The sequence below is a fragment of the Oryctolagus cuniculus genome, chromosome 7 (genome assembly GCF_964237555.1).
Source record: "Oryctolagus cuniculus chromosome 7, mOryCun1.1, whole genome shotgun sequence".
In the NCBI taxonomy this organism is placed as follows: Eukaryota; Metazoa; Chordata; class Mammalia; order Lagomorpha; family Leporidae; genus Oryctolagus; species Oryctolagus cuniculus.
In genome coordinates, this window is record NC_091438.1 from 155,874,201 (window position 1) to 155,893,461 (window position 19,261).

General features: G+C 54.2%; 1 protein-coding gene across 1 annotated transcript; it reads left to right on the forward strand.

Annotated features, from left to right (window-relative positions):
- The first annotated feature begins 1,943 nt into the window (after nucleotides 1–1,943).
- On the forward strand, nucleotides 1,944–18,537 carry LOC100349193 (arylacetamide deacetylase-like 4). Its single transcript, XM_002721512.5, has 4 exons — nucleotides 1,944–2,111; nucleotides 7,913–8,129; nucleotides 11,914–11,977; nucleotides 17,444–18,537. Exons 1-4 carry the CDS (start codon nucleotides 1,944–1,946, stop codon nucleotides 18,216–18,218), a joined length of 1,224 nt encoding a protein of 407 aa, XP_002721558.1. The 3' UTR covers nucleotides 18,219–18,537.
- The last annotated feature ends 724 nt before the right edge of the window (nucleotides 18,538–19,261 follow it).

Here is a 19,261-nt window from a genome sequence, read left to right on the forward strand (position 1 = left end):
GGCATCCCGCAGCCGGGTGACGTCTGTGACAGCAGGGTCCCCCGCTCACGGCGTGCCAGTCTGTGTTTATTGGGAGAAGCTAGCAAATGGCCCATGTTCTCCCCTTGCCTTTCTCAGCTGGACTGGGAACAGGATTTCCTGAGCCTCCCCCATGGCGTGGGCTGGCAGAGCCCACCGATCCCTCCCCACCTGCCCAGCCTACCTGCAGCAGAGCGCCCTGCACTAGCAGAAGCCTGACCCGTGCCCCCTGAGCCACCTGCAGATTCCATGGGTCTCAGGGGAGGAGGTGGTGAGCACTCACTGCTTCAGGAGCCGAAGGGCAGCAAGCCCAAGACAGCGGAGCAAGGACAGCTACAGGAAGTCAGCTCAGGCCGGCGAGGCCCGTGGTTAGGCCCCACTTGTGACAACCACTTCCCACACTGGACCTCCAGCTGAGGCCCAGTTCCCCGCTTCCCGTCCAGCCTCTGCTCTCGTGCCTGGAAAGGCAGTCGCTGATGGCCCAAGTGGTTCAACCCCTGAGACGTTGGTGAGACCCACATAGAGCTCTGGGCTTCTGGATTCCACCTGGAGAACCTGGCTGTTGCGGTCATTTGGGAGGAACCCGTGGCTGGAAGATGTGTCTGCCTCTCCATCTCTCCCTGTCTCTCCCTGATGCTCTGCCTTTCAAACAAACAACAAACAAATACTTTGGTTTTAAACATTATCTCAGTTCCAGGATAGGATCAGGTTCGCTTAATGAAATCAGAAGACTTTAAAATGAAAGGGAACATATTTCATGGACGTGATCACCAAGATGTAGAGCTATTAAGAAGCTTCTCTGAGTGGCCCAGTGACTGCACTCAGATCAGGGGCCTGGCTGGCTGAGTGGGCAGTCTCCCCACTGGCCCAGCTGTCAGCTTCAAGGTAGAATCCCAGCAGAGAACTAAGAAACATGGAGGCATGTCTGCACATTGTGTTTCTGGGCTGCATCCTCGCTTCTCTTAGGTGTGACGATTTTGCTCACTGAGCACTTTCGCAGGCTGCCACTACCATGCTGGGGTGATTTCCCGCACAGTGCGTGATGTGGAATACTCCTGAATGAAGCTAAAATGGAGGTTCCCTCTAGCCCACTGGTGAAGAAGGGATTCCAATGCTGTTACAATAGCGACTGGCTCAGTCTGGCAGGCAGCTATGCCCAGGGCGGGTCAGGAGCAGAGGGAGGCTCCTGGTGGTGGGATCCTCTCCTGTTGTGGTCTGCGCACCCATCAGGGCGGTGGGTACCCGGTGGCCATCAGTCCCCAGGGTCCTGTGGCGGGGGGGGCTGCCTCTACTCATCTGGACCCTGCTCATTGGGGCAGGCAGAGTGGGGCTCCGGAGAAGCCAGGGAAGGAAGAGGTGGAGGGCTGTGGGCTCGGTTTTCCCATGAAAGGTGCAGCCACAGGAGTCGCCCAGGGCCACTGTGGCAGGGCTCCCGCTGGGCAGGAGGAGCAGCGCTGGGCCCACTGTCAGCATGAGGCTGGGGAGACAGACCAGGCTGTCAGCAGGAGAGCCTGCACACCTGTGTGGGTCACACCGGGTGCAGGGGGACAGAAGGGGCGACTGGGGCAGGATCAGCGCTTCTTCAGCTGGGCTGATCTTGGCACTCCCTAATCAGCGATTTTACAGCTCAGGGAAGAGCCATAGGGCACCTTCCTTTCACCTGCCCATTTGCCCAATCTCCCAGGAGTCCGGCCAGGGTTTGGCCCCTGTCCCAGACCCCATCACAGTCCCTCAGGGAGGTGGACGTTGGGTGTCAGGTGGTGTGGAGTAGCCCGGCCCTCCCCACGGGGTGATGACTGCGCAGGGCACTGCTGCCTGTGTGGAACAGAGACCTCGAAGGACCCCGACAGTTACAAGGGGCCTGAGTCTGCTGCTGGGAGCCCAGGCGACAGCCTCTCCTGCAGGTACCGGAGGGGCGGAGCACCATGCTCTCCTGGCTGGCGGTCCTCCTCGCCGCTGTGTGCGTCCTGAGCCTGGGGGTCAACTCCTGGGTGCTCAGGGAGCACTGTCTGACCACCGAAATCCCATCTACCATCAGCCACCCGCTGAAGCTCTGGACTCTGTACTACGCGTTCCTGCTCTTAGTAACATGGGTAAAGTTTTATCTGTTTATGCCATGACCTGCTAAGGGCTGAGACGCTCTGGCTAGATGACAGTGGACTGGGGGAGGCATTTGCAAGGGGCTACACAGTAGTGAAAGGATGGACGATCAAGTTTTTTTTTTGTTTGTTTGTTTTTGTTTTTTTTTTTGTTTGTTTGTTTGTTTGTTTGTTTTTTTTGACAGGCAGAGTGGACAGTGAGAGAGAGAGAGAGAGAGAGAGAAAGGTCTTCCTTTGCCGTTGGTTCACCCTCCAATGGCCGCCATGGCCGGCGCACTGCGGCCGGCGCACCGCGCTGATCCGAAGGCAGGAGCCAGGTACTTACCCTGGTCTCCCATGGGGTGCAGGGCCCAAGCACCTGGGCCATCCTCCACTGCACTCCCTGGCCACAGCAGAGAGCTGGCCTGGAAGAGGGGCAACCGGGACAGAATCCGGCGCCCCAACCGGGACTAGAACCCGGTATGCCGGCGCCGCAAGGCAGAGGATTAGCCTAGTGAGCCGCGGCGCTGGCCACGATCAAGTTTTATGTGCCGGACATTGCGCTGAGGGCTTGTGGAAGGGCTGACGGCAGCCAGTGTAGACAACATCCCAGTGGGTTCTCGATGTGTCTGTGTTAATAGATCATACAAGGGGCTCTGGATTTACTTTCCAGGCAGAGGTATGGATAAGAGAGAGAAAGCCAGGGAGCTGGGGAGCTTGCTCTGGGGTGGGGGCCCTGCTGGGAGGGGGAATGCCTGCATCAGTCCACACCGGGCTGGGAAAGGCGACTGGTGCTACTCGCTGCTCAGGCAGGGGACTTGTGCGGTGACCGAGCACCGTGGCTTGGAGCCTGGCAACGCACTCAGGTCGGATGCTTAGGACCGGTGGTGGGGAAGCACAGACTAGGGCCCAAGGCCCCCAGGCCGTGAATGCTGGCCTCTCACAGCCAGGGCGCAGCGAACACCCCTGCCTCCGCCTCCCAGACTCAGTGCCCCTACCGTCAGCTTCACAGCGGATACTGGAAAGCCAGAGTTACACAGAGAGAGGAGAGGCAGAGAGAAAGAGAGAGAAAGGTCTTCCACCCGCTGGTTCACTCCCCAATTGGCCGCAACGGCCAGAGCTGCGCCAATCCGAAGCCAGGAGCTAGGAGCTTCCTCCAGGTCTCCCACATGGGTGCAGGGGCCCAAGGACCTGGGCCATCGCTTCCACTACTTTCCCAGGCCATATCAGGGAGCTGGATCAGAAGTGGAGCAGCCGGAACTCAAAGTGGCGTCCATATGGGATGCTGGCACTTCAGGCGGTAGCTTTACCCACTATGACACAGCTCTGGCCCGGGATATTAGTATTTTCACGCTTTATAGAATATTAGTATTTTCAGCCAGCGCTGCAGCTCACTAGGCTAATCCTCCGCCTTGCGGCGCCGGCACACCGGGTTCTAGTCCCGGTTGGGGCACCGGATTCTGTCCCGGTTGCCCCTCTTCCAGGCCAGCTCTCTGCTGTGGCCCGGGAGTGCAGTGGAGGATGGCCCAGGTGCTTGGGCCCTGCACCCACATGGGAGACCAGGAGAAGCTCCTGGTTTCGGATCAGCGTGGTGTGCCGGCCACAGCGCGCTGGCCGCAGCAGTCAATAGGGGATAAACCAACAGAAAAGGAAGCCCTTTCTCTCTGTTTCTCTCTCACTGTCCACTCTGCCTGTCAAAAAAAAAAAAAAAAAAAAACCAATATTAGTATTTTCAAATGTCCTGTGCGGGAGGTGGAGGAGGAGGGTTCTAGAAAGAAATCAAAATCCCCAAAGCAGTGAGGCCTGAGAATTTATATACCGTTTTGACAAAGAAGATTAAATTTTGGGAGAAGTGAGAAGACAAAGGCAAAAGGATTCAGGCTTTTAGGGGTGGCAGACTGTGAAGGTAAACCTATGGGAAACACGGAACACAGGGGTTGTTTCTGCTAAGCTCTGTATTGTGTATTCCTCTTAGAGGAGTCTCAGGACTGCCAGGGTCTGGAGTCATCTCCTGCCCCGCACGCAGGAGAGAGCTGAGGCGACGTCTCCATAGAGAGCCGTTTACGTCTTGCTGATAGGCACGTCAGGGCAGTGCAGAGAGGCTCTTGCTCCTGCTGTTTCTCAACTTTCTTCAGCTCAGAATAATCCTTACGTCTAAGTGGTGTATCTGCCCTTGCGCATTCTGATCCTGCCACAGCCGGCACATTGCATCTCCACATTGCATCTCGGCTCATCTCCCGAGACCGGTGCAATCTGATTGCCCACCTCTGGCAGACCCAGTCACCTGCCCCACATCAGAAGCTAAGTAGGTGTAGAGCCAGCTCGTGGGCCCAGGAGTCCGGCTGGCGCACACAGCCCACAGTCTGATGCGCTGACACTGGTGTGTGCTTCCTCACACCACTCTAGAAGGGGGGACCCGAGTTGCCAGAGGGGCCCTGCTGAGGACCCATGTGGAGTCGCAGCCGCATACTGGGGTCGGAGGTGCCACGCGCACAGTCGACCTCAACTGCACTACTTCTGCCGCCCCAGCGGACACGAGCAAGGTCTGGAGAGTTTCGTTTGTTCCAAATGGGCAGAGGCCAGGAATGCTGCCAAGCAGCCTGACAGGCACAGGACGGCCCCACGGGAAAGCCTTGCCAATGCCATCCAGGGTGAGGAACCTTAGTGTGTAAGGAGAAGGTCCCGTGGGCTTTGCTTGCCGTCGGGCAGACCGGCAGGGTTCAAGTCACTTTCTACGGGAGAGCCGTGAACTCTCTTAATCTTCGGCTTCCTCAGCAGGGAAATTGAGAGTCACTGGGGCCACCTGCAAAGTTCTCTCTAGAGCCTGGCACTGTGCAGGTTACAGGAAATCGCCCCAGCCAGGCAGTGGTGGCCGCGAAAGCGCTCAGTGAACAAATTGTCACACCTAAGAGAGGTGAGGATGCAGCCCAGCAACACAAGGGGCAGACGTGCCTCCGTGTTTCCTAGTTCTCTGCTGGGATTCTGCCTTGAAGCTGACAGCTGGGCCAGTGGGGAGACTGCCCACTCAGCCAGCCAGGCCCCTGATCTGAGCGCAGCCACTGGGCCACTCAGAGAAGCTTCTTAATAGCTCTACATCTTGGTGATCACATCCATGAAATATGTTCCCTTTCATTTTAAAATTTTCTGATTTCATTAAGCGAACCTGATCCTATCCTGGAACTGAGATTATGTTTAAAAACCAAAGTATTTGCTTGTTTGAAAGGCAGAGCATCAGGGAGAGACAGGGAGAGATGGAGAGGCAGACACATCTTCCAGCCACGGGTTCCTCCCAAATGACCGCAACAGCCAGGTTCTCCAGGGGGAATCCAGAAGCCCAGAGCTCTATGTGGGTCTCACCAACGTCTCAGGGGTTGAACCACTTGGGCCATCAGCGACTGCCTTTCCAGGCACGAGAGCAGAGGCTGGACAGGAAGCGGGGAACTGGGCCTCAGCTGGAGCTCCAGTGTGGGAAGTGGTTGTCACAAGTGGGGCCTAACCACGGGCCTCGCCGGCCTGAGCTGACTTCCTGTAGCTGTCCTTGCTCCGCTGTCTTGGGCTTGCTGCCCTTCGGCTCCTGAAGCAGGTGTGTGAGCACCACCTCCTCCCCTGAGACCCACGGAATCTGCAGGTGGCTCAGGGGGCACGGGTCAGGCTTCTGCTAGTGCAGGGCGCTCTGCTGCAGGTAGGCTGGGCAGGTGGGGAGGGATCGGTGGGCTCTGCCAGCCCACGCCATGGGGGAGGCTCAGGAAATCCTGTTCCCAGTCCAGCTGAGAAAGGCAAGGGGAGAACATGGGCCATTTGCTAGCTTCTCCCAATAAACACAGACTGGCACGCCGTGAGCGGGGGACCCTGCTGTCACAGACGTCACCCGGCTGCGGGATGCCTTGGCTCTTCATCCTGTTGAATAATAAAACGCCCGGGGCTGGGTTCTTCGGACAGTAATGTTTCTGTAGCACACGGTTTTGGTGTCTGCACCTCCAAGACCGGGAGCGCCTTCTGGCCGGTCTCAGGGAGACCCTCAGGACTGACGCCCTCACAGCGGTGGGGCAGAGATCACACGCCAAGACAGGAAGTGGCAGAGAGGGGCAGAGGTCAGGCTTGTCCTCGTTGTAACAACTGGCTGGGTGGGAACTTAGTCAGGACCCAGAGACCAACATGGGTCCCTTCTGGAGGTTGAACCCCCAATGGTGCAATCACCGTCCACTCCCCCACTTCCTAGGGGTCCCTGCAGCTCGAGACACTGTCCCATGGAGGACCAAGCTCCAGCACACCGCTCTTCCAGGGCCACACTCAGACATGGCCACAACCAGCAGTGGTCCACAAAGGTCCGGCACAAGAGTTTATCCCACTCAGCGTGTGCATACTGGGTGCACCTGCCAGGCCAGAGCCAGCCAGGCTCGGACGCTCCAGTGGCGAATGAAAAGGACCACGGTCTTGCACGGGGCTCCCGCTCAGCGAGTGCAGTGGACAGCACGGAGCTCTCCTTCTCATGGCAGATGGACAACCCCCCAGACCCAGCATCCATGAAGACAGCCAGTGCCAGTGACCAAGACAGCTATGGACAGGAAAATGGGAGAAGGCAGGAGGCAGTGGGAGGGGTCCCTGGTGGGTCTGTAGGGACCCTGCCTCACACACAGGCGACGTCTGCACCTGCTGCAGAGGGTGGTGAGGCATCTGTGGGATGTGGGTCCCCTAGGGCAGGTGTGTTCAGGGAGCAGCCATGAGGCCAGCAGGTCTGGGACCGCACAGAAGGGGGAGCAGAGAGCCGACACCAGGGAGGCCGTGGGTGGGGAAGGGTGGGGACCCCAGGGCCTTCTGAGGTCTTTAGGGCCTGCCTGAGGGACACGGGAGCCCAGGTGGATGAAGTGCTGTGTGTCCCCACGGGCTGCGTGTGTGCAGATGAATCCGCCTGCCGAATCCCCTGTGGGGGTGCAGTCCCAGGCACGCTTGGCAAGGAGCTCACTGACTAATGGGGGGCGGGGTTCGGGCTGCCGGGTTCAGGCCCACCCTCTGCACCTTCGGGAATGGAACGTTGCCACCCCCCGGGCAGCCCTGGGCCCTCGGCTCCCGCGGTGCCGCCTGGCACAGAGAGGGCCCCGCCCCGCACTGGCCTGCTCCTGAGATGGCAGCTTGGGCAGCTGGCCTCTGCCGCGTGTGTTCTGAGGCCATTGTGTAAGGATCCTTAACTCCTGATCCACCCGGAAACCCTGGAGGGCCCTTTCCCGAGTCCCACGCGCTGGCTGACCCGAGATGAGGTGGTGATACTGACCTGAAGCCACCCCGCCTCAGGCAGCTGTCGGAGCTCTCCGGGTGCATGGCCTGCGCGGCAGGGGCGCGGCTGGGGACCGTTCCTGGGTCAGCCATTCCGCTGACCACTCCTGGATCTGCCAGGGACCAGGTTGGACCAAGGGCCTGTGTGCAATCCCAAGGTGACCCTGCACCTGGAAGCCAAGACTTTGCCTGGGTGTTGTTGTGTAACTGGCCAAGGCGTTATCTGCAGGACCCGAAGTCCTGCCTGGTGGGAAGTGGAGGAGCCAGCTCGGGATCCAGCCTCGCTGGGCCCGCGGTGCCCTGTGCAGAGCCAGGCGGAAAGCGCCTGGTCAGGACTCTCCCTGCCCTGCTCTCCACAACCCCTGCTCCTCACATCCTCCTGCCTGAGGCGAAACCCAAGCCAGGGGGCCTCAAAAAGCCGCAGTGCCCTGCATGCCCACTTGCGACAGACAGCGAGGGTGGACAGCACCTCCTGGGCGGAAGGACCCCTTCTTTCTCTGCTCGCTCACCCACTCTCACTCTCTCTCCTTCCACCTTTCCCACAGGGGGAGATTTTTGAGATGCTTGGAATTTGCACCATGTTTAAATTTATCCGCTTTTTACACGACCTACTGCCGATAAGAAAGGACCCCCAGGTGGCGGTGACCAACCTGCGTTTCGGCTCGGTGCCCGTGAGGCTGTTCCAGCCCAAGGCCCCGTCCTCCCGCCCCCGGCGAGGCATCATCTTCTACCACGGTGGGGGATCCGTGTTCGGGAGTCTGGGTAAGAAGCCTCCCACGGGTTCGGACGTCAGGGGTTCAAATCCGAGCCCAGCGCTGCCCCGTCTCCCTGGAGCGCCCCATAGGAGTAACAGAGCCACCACCGCCTGGAGGAGCCGTCCCGGGAGCCCAGACCGCGCGGGGATGCAGCCTCCAGGGAAATCAGCCTACAAGGAATGGGAGGGTCATGGTGGGGCCAGGCCTGTCCCAGCGGGGCTGTGGGCCCTGTGAGGACGCCTCCCCTCCTCCCCACCACAGCTGTCCTGCTGTCCGGTCTGCCCCACAGTGGGCTCAGACCTGCGCATTTCCTTCCGTCTCTGAGCAGCGCTGGGGGCCGAGACCCCACTTCTCCTTCCCGCGGGCTTCACCCTGGGCCCTGGCCACAGGGCTCCGCCTCTCCTCTTGCCCCGCACACTCTGGTCATCAGACGGCAGACGGAGGGGTCTCTGAGATCGACCCATCAGAGCTCGTCATCTGGTGCTTAAGCTGCACCCGGGCCCCTCTGTGAAGCCCACTCCCACAGCTGTGAGCCTCTGACCCAGCTGGCGCTGCCCACCAAGGGCACCCGGTCCCACGTGGCTGCCCCCTGCCTTCCCTGTGCTCAGCTATGGCTCTCATGCCGCGGACACGCGGGCTCCTCCCCCTGGGGCCTCTGCACTTGCTGTTTGCTGGGATTCCCGAGTCCCACCTCCCCCGCGCAGTGTTGACCACCCTCACTGCTCCCAGGTCCCTCCCCAGAGCCCCGCCCCCCAGCATCTCATCTAAAGAACGCTCCCTGCCCACCTGCCGCCCCGCCCTCTCTCTGTCCCCCCGCCCACACACCGACACCGTCCTTGTCATGTTCTTTCCTGCACTCGTCCCAGCCTGAACTTACCCGCTCCTGCTGGTGTCTCCCTGCTCGCTGTCTGTCTCCGCCACTGGGAAAGGCAGCGCCCAGCGCCCAGAGAACACCCCGCTTCCTGCGGCAGGGTCCTGCTCCCTGTCTATTGTCCTAGTGTTCTGAATGCGTGCAGGCTGACGGCGGGGTTTGTGGACGATGTACGCATAGGTGGAAGCATGGGCACGCGGGAGCCGGCCTGGCCATGTACACAGGCGGACCTCTCCCCTCCGTGGGAGTAGCTTCCCCGAGACGCAGGTGCACCGGCTGCCACCTGATGGCGGGTGGCAGTGTTGGCTCTGGCTCTGAGCACACAGGGCACCAAGGGCCTCCCTGTCTGACAAGAGTTGGACTACCCCCACCAAGGGCCGCCCTGGTCCCAGACCACTCTTCTGTTTCAGTCGCTGCCGCGCCCTCACCACGTGTGTGGGGGGGTGTTCTCCGCCCCCGTTGAGGGTGACGTCACTTCCATAGGCGGACCCGAGGTTGCCCAGCAACCACAGGGGCTTTCCAAAAGTTCGTGGACAGTGGAGTTCCAGTGAGTGTATTCGGTGCTAAAAAGCTTGGCAATCCATGCCTAGTTATCACGACACGGGTTCCCGGGAACTGTGAAGCCCTCGTGGTTACTGAGCGCTTCCTGAGAGTCCGACCCCATCCAGGCACAGGGGACAGGCGGGGCACAGGGAGGAGCCAGGCCCGGCCTTTCTGCACCTGTGAGGTGAGGGAGGGGCCTGGAGAGCGATGGGAGAGCTCACAGGCAGGGTGTGGCCTAGAACGGTGCCCCAGGAGCCAGGACACAGAGGGACGCAGGGCCCCGCGCATCCCCATGGTCAGAGAACCCACGGAGAAGTGAGAACTCGATCCCTGGCCCCAGGATGAGGAGAGGCCAGCTGTAGGGGGCCTGGGGAAGTGCATCTGAGCCAGGGCCTGGACGAGGTTGAGAATGAGGCCACTGCCCCAGACTCCACACTGAAAACCAGAAACTCAGCCAGGGCACAGGTAACATGCACCTTCATACCACACACGCTAACGTGGCATCTCCATACCACACACACATAACATAGCCTCTTCATACCACACACATATAACATGGCATCTCCATGCCAGACACATAACATGGCATCTTCATACCACACACGCTAACATGGCATCTTCATACCACACACACAACATGGCATCTTCGTACCACACACACTAACATGGCATCTTCATACCACACACATAACATGGCATTTTCATACCACACACATAACATGGCATCTTCATACCACGCACACATAACATGGCATCTTCATACCACACACACTAATGTAGCATCTTCATACCTCACACATATAACATGCATCCCCATAGTACACACATAACATGGCCTCCTCATACCACACACACATAACATGGCCTCCTCATACCACACACACATAATGTGTCCTCTTCATACCACACACATAACATGGCCTCCTCACACCACACACATAACGTGTCCTCTTCATACCACACACACATAACGTGGCATCTCCACACCACACACAGATAACATGGCATCTCCACACCACACACAGATAACATGGCATCTCCACACCACACACCACACACAGATAACATGGCATCTCCATACCACACATATAACTCAGCCTCTTCATACCATACACACATAACATGGCATCTTCATATCATGTATTTTTTAAATGCGTTGATACAAAAACTTCCCTGGTGAACACAACATCAAATATCACTGAGGGCAGAGCCCACCAAGGCTGAGTGAGGTCCGCACGCCAGGAGGGCCTAACGGCGGGGGCTCTGTTCCTCCTGGAATTCTGCATCAGTTTGGGATGGTAGAGTCGCGCACCCAAGTGTCTCTGTCTGGTCACCGAGTGTCCTGGCGTCTGGCTTCTGTGCCCAAGGCGGATGCCCCATTTTCTCCCCGAGTCCCACCCACAGCAGGTGCAAAGCTTTGATACAGGAGCGGCCTGGCCAGCTTGAGGGAAGGCAGAGAGGCAGGAGGCAGCACGAGGCTGAGGCTGGACAGTGGGCCAGGCCCAGCTCCTGGTGGCCACAGAGGGCTCCACCTTGGCTGTGTTGCAGTCACCTGGGAGCTCTTAGCCCCAGGCATGTGCAGCCCCCACAGCAGGCTGACTCCTCTCGGTGAGGCCCAGGCATCCCTGTGGTTCTAAAGTTGCCGGCGACGCCAGAGTGCAGCCAGGGCTGAGAGTCATGGTGGAGAGTAGCAGGCGCGGGCACCGAGCATCCGAGTCGGTCACTGCCCTCCGAGCTCCACTCCCGGCTGCACTGTCCTCACCTCGCAGCCCTGCATGGGCAAGGTGTGCACCACCTCTGCCACCCCCGAGCCCTGATGCCCGCACCCCACTCCCGAGATTCTGCTCTCTGGGCGTGGGGTTCAGCCTGGGCGTGAGCCCTCGTGGACCTGCCCCAGGGCCTCCATGGGCAGCTGAAGCTGAGAACAGCAGAGATTCTGTGCCCCCACTGGGCCTGGACGCCTGTGCACCATGTTACCCGACCTCGCTCAAGCACATCAGGTGTCCCAAGCCGCTGCTGGAACTGTAACGACACCTGCGAGACGCTGGGAGAATGTCATAGGGAGGCAGGCCCAGCACGCTGGCCGTGGCTCTGTCCATCCCAAATCACCAAGGCTCCATGGCCCTCAGATGCCCCCCAGTGCGAGCAAACACTGCAGGAGGTCAGCTCCCCGTGCCCTTGACATCCAGGGACAGGGCTGACGTCAGCTGGGCATGGCCTGTGGGCTTTGTCCCTGCCGAGGTGGCCAGAGTCACTTCAGAGGATCCAGGCACAGGGACAAAGACAGGATGCCACACCACGCCTCCTTTGTCACCTGGCTCTCCCTGGGCGTGGTGGCAACGCGGGGCCCCTCTCACGGCACTGTCTCGTCTTGCAGATTTCTACCACAATCTGTGCAGCTTCCTGGCCCGGGAGACCGACTCTGTGCTACTCTTAGTTGGGTGAGTTGCTGGAGACAGCGGTGGGTGTTCCATGGAGGGGAGACGTGGGGGTATTCCTGGGTGAATGAAGGACAGAAAGAGGCCCTGCAGAGCAGCAGGCACTCCTGCAAGTCCCCCACCTCCATCCCGAGACAGGTGCAGCACAGCTCAGAATAGCAAGAGTAAGGGCTGGCATCAGTGAAAAATGGTGCCCTTGTGAATATTAGGTTACATTGCAAGATGTCACAGAGGCACTGTACAACTGAACTGGCAGGCAATACCACAATGAGAATACATTTTAGTCATATAAAATTACACAAAAATTTCTAAAAAATTTTATAAGCCTAATGCCTCTACAAATATAAATAAACACAAGGTGCACCAGCACTGTGGCTCAGAGGGTTAAGTGCCACCCACAATGTTGATATCCCATATAGGAACGCTGGTTCAAGTCTTGGCTGCTCTGCTTCCAATCCAGCTCCCTGCTAATGCACCTGAGAAAGTAGCAGAAGTTGGCCCAAGTGCACCCATGTGGGGAACCTGGATGGACTTCCAGGCTCCTTGCTCAGGTCTAATTCAGCACCAGCCTTGCAGCCACTTTGGAGCAAACCAGTGGATGGAAAATCTATTTCTCTCTCTGTTTCTCCCTCTCTGTATATCAATCTGCCCTTCAAATAAATAAAATAAATCTTTTACAACAGAAATAAGGCACAAGACAACAACATGAAAACAAAAAGGAAAGCTAGGTACAGGGCTTAGAGTAACCCTTTGTAGGTTCAGGAAGGCATCCAGTTGGAAGATACAACTTTTTTTAAACATCTTACATTAATGTTCAACCACTTACCTTTTAAAAAAATTCCATGCAAGTTATACAAATTTTATGTATTTCATATACACGGATTCAGGACACAGTGATGCCTCCCATTCTGCCCTCGCTCCCCACCATGCTCCAACCCTTCTTCCTCCTCCCTCTCCTATGCTTGCTCTTAATTTTTACAAATATCTATTTTCAGTTTACTTTATACTCATAAGATTAACCCTACACTCTGATTAACCCATCACCGAATATGAATAAAAAAAAAACACTGTTCCTCAACAGTCGACACAAGGGCTGTAAATGATCATCAAATCTCAAAATGTCAATTTCACTCCTATACATTACCTTCAAGGTACCCTATTAGTTACCACAGATCAGGGGAAACATATGGTATTTGCCTTTTTGGGAATGGGTTGTTTTATTAAGTATAATGGTTTCCAGTTGCATCCATTTTGTTGCAAAAGACAGGGTTTCATTTTTTTACCTCTGAATAATATTCCATAGTGTATATATCCCATAATTTCTTTTTCCAGTCATCAGTTGATAGACATCTGGGTTTATTCCATATCTTAGCTATTGTGAATTGAACTATAATGAACATGGGGGTACAGATCACTCTTTCATATGCTGGTTTCATTTCATTTGGGTAAATTCCCAGGACTGAGAAGGCTAGTAGGTCTAGATTCAAATTTCTGACAGCGCCGTGGCTCAATAGGTTAATCCTCCGCCTGCAGCGCCGGCACCCCGGGTTCTAGTCCCAGTCAGGGTGCCAGATTCTGTCCTGGTTGCTCCTCTTCCTGTCCAGCTCTCTGCTGTGGCCCGGGAGTGAAGTGGAGGATGGCCCAAGTGCTTGGGCCCTGCACCCGCATGGGAGACCAGGAGAAACACCTGGCTCCTGGCTTCGGATCAGTGCGGTGTGCCGGCTGTAGCGGCCATTGAGGGGTGAACCAACGGAAAAATGAAGACCTTTCTCTCTGTCTCTCTCTCTCTCACTGTCCACTCTGCCTGTCAATAAATAAATAAATAAATAAATAAATAAAAAGATTCAAATTTCTGAGATATCTCCACACTGTCTTGCAGAATGACTGCACCAGTTTACATTCTCACAAACAGTGGGTTAAAATACCTTTTTTCCCACATCCTCACCATCATTTATTGTTTGTTGATTCTAACTGGGGTGAGGTGAAACCTCATTGTGGTTTTGATTTGCATTTCCCTGATGGCTAGTGATCTGAACATTTTTTTCATGTGTCTGTTGCCATTTGAATTTCCTCTTTTGAAAAAATGCCTGTTCAAGTCCTTTGCCCATTTCTTAACTGGATTGTTTGCTTTATTGTTGTTGAGTTTCTTGAGCTCTTTAGAGAGTCTAGATATTAATCCTTTATCAGTTGCATAGTTTTTAAATATTTTCTCCCATTCCGCTGGTTTCCTCTTCACTGTGCTGAGTGTTTCTTTTGCAGTGAAGAAGCTTCTCAGCTTAATGTATTCCTATTTTTCAATTTTGGCTTTGATTTCTTGTGCTTCTGGGTTCTTTTCCATGAAGTCTGTGCCTAGGCCAATGTCTTGCAGAGTTTCCCCAATGTTCTCTAGTAATTTGATGGTATTGGGTCATAGATTTAGGTACTTGACTCATTTTGAGTGGATTTTTGTGTGAAGTGTAAGGTAGGTATCTTGTTTCATACTTCTGCACCTGGGGATCCAGTTTTCCCAGCACCATTTGTTGAAGAGACTGTCCTTGCTCCAGAGATTGATTTTAGCTCCTTTATCAGAGATAAATTGGTTGTAGATGTGTGGATTGATTTCTGGAGTTTCCATTCTGTTCCATTTGTTGAACCTGTCTAATTTTTTGCCAGTACCAGGCTATATTGATTATAACTGCCTTATAGTGTGTTTTAAAATCTGGTATTGTGATATCTTTGGCTTTGTTTTTGTTGTATAAGATTGCTTTAGCTATTCAGGGTCTCTTGTGTTTCCATATGAATTTTAGCATCATTTTTTCTAGATCTGAGAAAAATGTCATAGGTATTTTTATTAGGATTGCATTAATTATGTAAATTGTATGGACATTTTGATGATATTAATTCTTCAAAGCCACTAACATGGAAGATTTTTCCATTTTTTTTGTGTGTGTGTGTGTCTTCTGTTTCTTTAAAGTTTTATAATTCTCATCATAGAAATCTTTGACATTCTTACTTAAATTTATTCCAAAGTATTTCATGTTTTATAGTTATTCTGAATGGGATTGATCTTAGAAGTTCTTTCTCAGCCATAGCATTGTCTGTGTATACAAAGGCTATTGATTTTGGTGTGTAAATTTTACATTCTGCTGCTTTATCAAACTCTTTTATGAGTTCCAGTTGTCTCTTAGGGAAGCTTTTTGGTTCCTCTATAAAGAATTATGTCATCTGCAAATAGGGATAGTTCAACTTCTTCCTTTCCAGTTTGTATCTCTCTGATTTCTTTTTCTTGTCTACTGGCTCTGACTAAAACTTTACAGGACTACACTGAATAGCAATGGTGAGAATGGGCATCCTTGTCGGGTTCTGGATCTTAGTGGAAATGCTTCCAACTTCTCCCCATTCAGTAAGATGCTGGATATGGGTTTGCCATAAATTGCCTTGATTGTGTTGAGGAATATTTCTTCTATATGCAATTTGCTTAAAGTTTTCATCATGAAAGGATGTTGTATTTTGTCAAATGCTTTCTCTGCACCTACTGAAACAATCACATGGTTTTTGTTCTTCACTTTGTTTATATGATGTATCACAGATATGGATTTGCAAATGTTGAACCATCCCTGCATACCAGGAATAAATCACACTTGATCTAGGGGAACGATCTTTATGATGGGTTTGATTAGCTAGTGTTTTGTTGCAGATTTTTTGCATCTATGTTTATCAGGGATATTGGTCTATAGTTCTTTTTCTGTTGTATCTTTTTCTGGTTTAGGAATTAAAGTGATACTGTCTTCAAAGAAGGAGGTTGGAGGATTCCTTCACTTTGAATTGTTCTGAATAGCTTGAGAAGAATTGGAATAAGTTCTTTAAATGTCTAGTAGAATTCAGTAGTGAAGCCATTCAGTCCTGGGCTTTTCTTTGTTGGAAGGTCTTTATACTGATTCAATCTCTGTCTTGGTTATTGATCTGTTTAGGTTTTCTGTGTATTCATGACTCAATTCTGGTAGATTGCATGTGTCCAGGAATCTATCCATTTCATCTAGATTTTCCAATTAGTTGGCATACAGTTCTTTGTAGTAATTTCTGATGATTCTTTTTATTTCTGTATATCTGTTATTACAGTTCTTTTTTTTTTTTTTTTTTTTGACAGGAAGAGTGGACAGTGAGAGAGAGAGACAGAGAGAAAGGTCTTCCTCTTGCCATTGGTTCACCCTCCAATGGCCACTGTGGCTGGTGCGCTGTGGCTGGCGCACCGTGCTGATCCGATGGCAGGAGCCAGGTACTTATCCTGGTCTCCCATGGGGTGCAGGGCCCAAGCACTTGGGCCATCCTCCACTGCACTCCCAGGCCATAGCAGAGAGCTGGCCTGGAAGAGTGGCAACCGGGACAGAATCTGGCGCCCTGACTGGGACTAGAACCCGGTGTGCCAGCGCTGCATGGTGGAAGACTAGCCTATTGAGCCATGGCGCTGGCCACAGTTCTTTTTTTGTTTTTGATTTTATTGACTTGGTTTCTTCTCCATCTTTTTGTTGTTGTTGTTAGTTGGGCCAATGGTGTATCAATTTCTTTTTTTTTTTTTTTTCAAAAAACTAGCTCTTTATTTCACTGATCTTTTGCATTTTTCTTTCAATTTTTTAATTTCTTCTCTAATTTTAATTATTTCTTTCCTCCTACTAATTTTTTTTTGACAGGCAGAATTAGACAGTGAGAGAGAGAGAGAGACAGAGAGAAAGGTCTTCCTTCCATTGGTTCACTACCAAATGGCCACTACTGCTGGCATGCTGTGCCGATCCGAAGCCAGGAGCCAGGCGCTTCCTCCTGGTCTCCCATGCGGGTGCAGGGCCCAAGGACTTGAGCCATGCTCCACTGCCTTCCCGGGCCACAGCAGAGAGCTGGATTGGAAGAGGAGCACCTGGGACAGAACTGGTACCCCGACCAGGACTAGAACCCGGAGTACCAGCACCACAGGCGGAGGATTAGCCTAGTGAGCCGCAGCACTGGCCTCCTCCTACTAATTTTGCATTGGTTTGTTGTTGTTTTTCTAGGTCCTTGATTCATTGATAGCTTAGGAATTTGGTGCCTTTCCAATTTTTATATGCATGCACCAAATTCTCTCTTAACACTGCTTTTGCTGTATCCCATAAGATTTGATATTTTGATATGTTGTATTATTGCCTTCATTTCCTGAATTTTTTTATTTTTTTATTTCCCTTTTTTATTTTTTATATCCCCTTTTAAAATATTTATTTAGTTATATTTATTTATTTATTTATTTGAGAGGCAGAGTTACAGACAGAGAGGAAGAGACAGAGAAAGAGGTCTTCCTTCCTCTGGTTCACTCCCCAAACGAGGGGACACAATCCTGTCTTAGCAGAGTCATTCTGAGGACCTGGTCAGGTTGTGGTCTCACAAGGGGGGTTGGAGGCATGGTTCCCACGGTCCCCTGTGACGCATGTCCACACGGGGCGGGCCTTGCTCCTATGTCCTCCCCAGGTACCGCAAACTTCCCGAATACCACAGCCCTATCATCACCAAGGACTGCCTGAACGCCTCCATCCACTTCCTGAAGGCCCTGGACACCTACGGGGTAGACCCTGCCCGAGTAGTGCTCTGCGGAGAGAGCATTGGAGGCGGGGCTGTGGCCGTCACCACGCAGAGCTTGGTGGGGCGCCCGGATCTCCCCCGGATCCGGGCTCAGGTCCTGATTTACCCAGTCATCCAGGTTGTCAATCTGCAGCTGCCATCCTTCCGACAGAACCAAAATGTCCCATTACTCACTGGCAAGTTCACAGCCAGGTTAATGTGTCGTTATATGAACATCCACCGCTCCTGGAATCGCGCCCTCTTGACGGGTGCTTTCATACCCCCGGAAGCCTGGAGCAAGTACAAGAAGTGGCTCAGCTCGGACAATATCCCCAAGAGGTTCAAAACCAAGACCCACCAGCCCTGCTTCCCCGCCCCTTTCAACGAGGCCGCCTACCTGGAGATGAAGCACCTTCTGGACGTCGAAAACTGCCCCCTCCTAGCAGAAGACGAGGTCATCGCTCAGCTCCCGGAGGCCTTCGTGGTGAGCTGCGAGAATGACATCCTCCGAGATGACGCCCTGCTCTACAGGAAGCGCCTGGAGGACCAGGGCGTCCCCGTGACCTGGCACCACGCGGAGGACGGCTTCCACGGGTCTGTGATCTTGTTCGATAAGAAGCATCTCTCGTTCCCGTGCTCCCAGGAAATCATGAATGCCGTGGTCTGTTACATAAAGGGCATCTGACGGTGGCCCCAGGTCCCGAGAGGGAGGGGCGGCGTGGCCTCCTGCACCTGCTGGGTCCCTGGGTGCGTACTCGCTGATGGACAGAGATGCTGAGTCAGCGCTAGACCCACGTGGGGAGGCTGAGAAGTAAGCCCAGAACAGTGCCGCGTAGAGTTCAAGTCCATCCCCCTCGCGGGTGGGCAGCCGGCGCTATCCGTCCCACCACTGCCATCATGTGGCAGCTGCAGCAGAGGGGGCAGGGATGCCCTGGTGACTTCTCAGAGCTGTGACACGCATGTATATGCAGAATAAATGCCAACATCTGGTCTCTGTGTCCCCGGTGACTCTGTACCACGATGACGATGCCTGGCGTGGGTCACGGCTCCTGCTGGGACAGGGGTCCCCTGACAGCTTCTGGCTCAAGTGTCACTCAGAGCAACCCCAGCAGGCCTGGGAGATGCTATGGCCACGAACCTTTGGGGCGCGGCCAAAGGCCAAGGGGGAGACAGGGGAAGAGGAAGGGAGGAGGGGAGGAAAGGCTGAGTTTGGGGGGCCCAGGGCAGGGCTGGGTGTGTGGCTCCCCTCTGAACCCCGCCAGCCCAGTGCTGCTGCTGGGCCTTGGCTGTCTTAGGAACCCCTGGGTGCCCTGAGGGGTGGCACCTGCCTCCTCTCTCTGGCAAGCTCACTCCTTTTTCCTTCTGTGGAAAGGCCGTGACCTTGCCTGGCTACGGTCGCTCTCCTTGCTCTCGCGGGAGTGGAGGGGCGGAGAATCGCCGGACTCCAGCAGCGGGAGACCCACGGTGCTGTGTGCCTGGCCCGGGGCTGCCTCTGCTGGGCAGTCCCACCCCCCGGCTGAAACTCCAGCTACCCTTCCTTTTTTTAAAAAATGTGCTTTTTTATGTTTATTATTTAAATTCATTTTCATCTACTCGAATGACAGAGTGAAAGAAAGACAGACACAGAAAAGTCATCGATCGGCCGGATTAACATAGCTCCACCAGGGCTCCTGCGTGGGTGGCAGAAGCCCAAGCCCTCACCAGCTGCCTCCAACAATGCATTAGCAG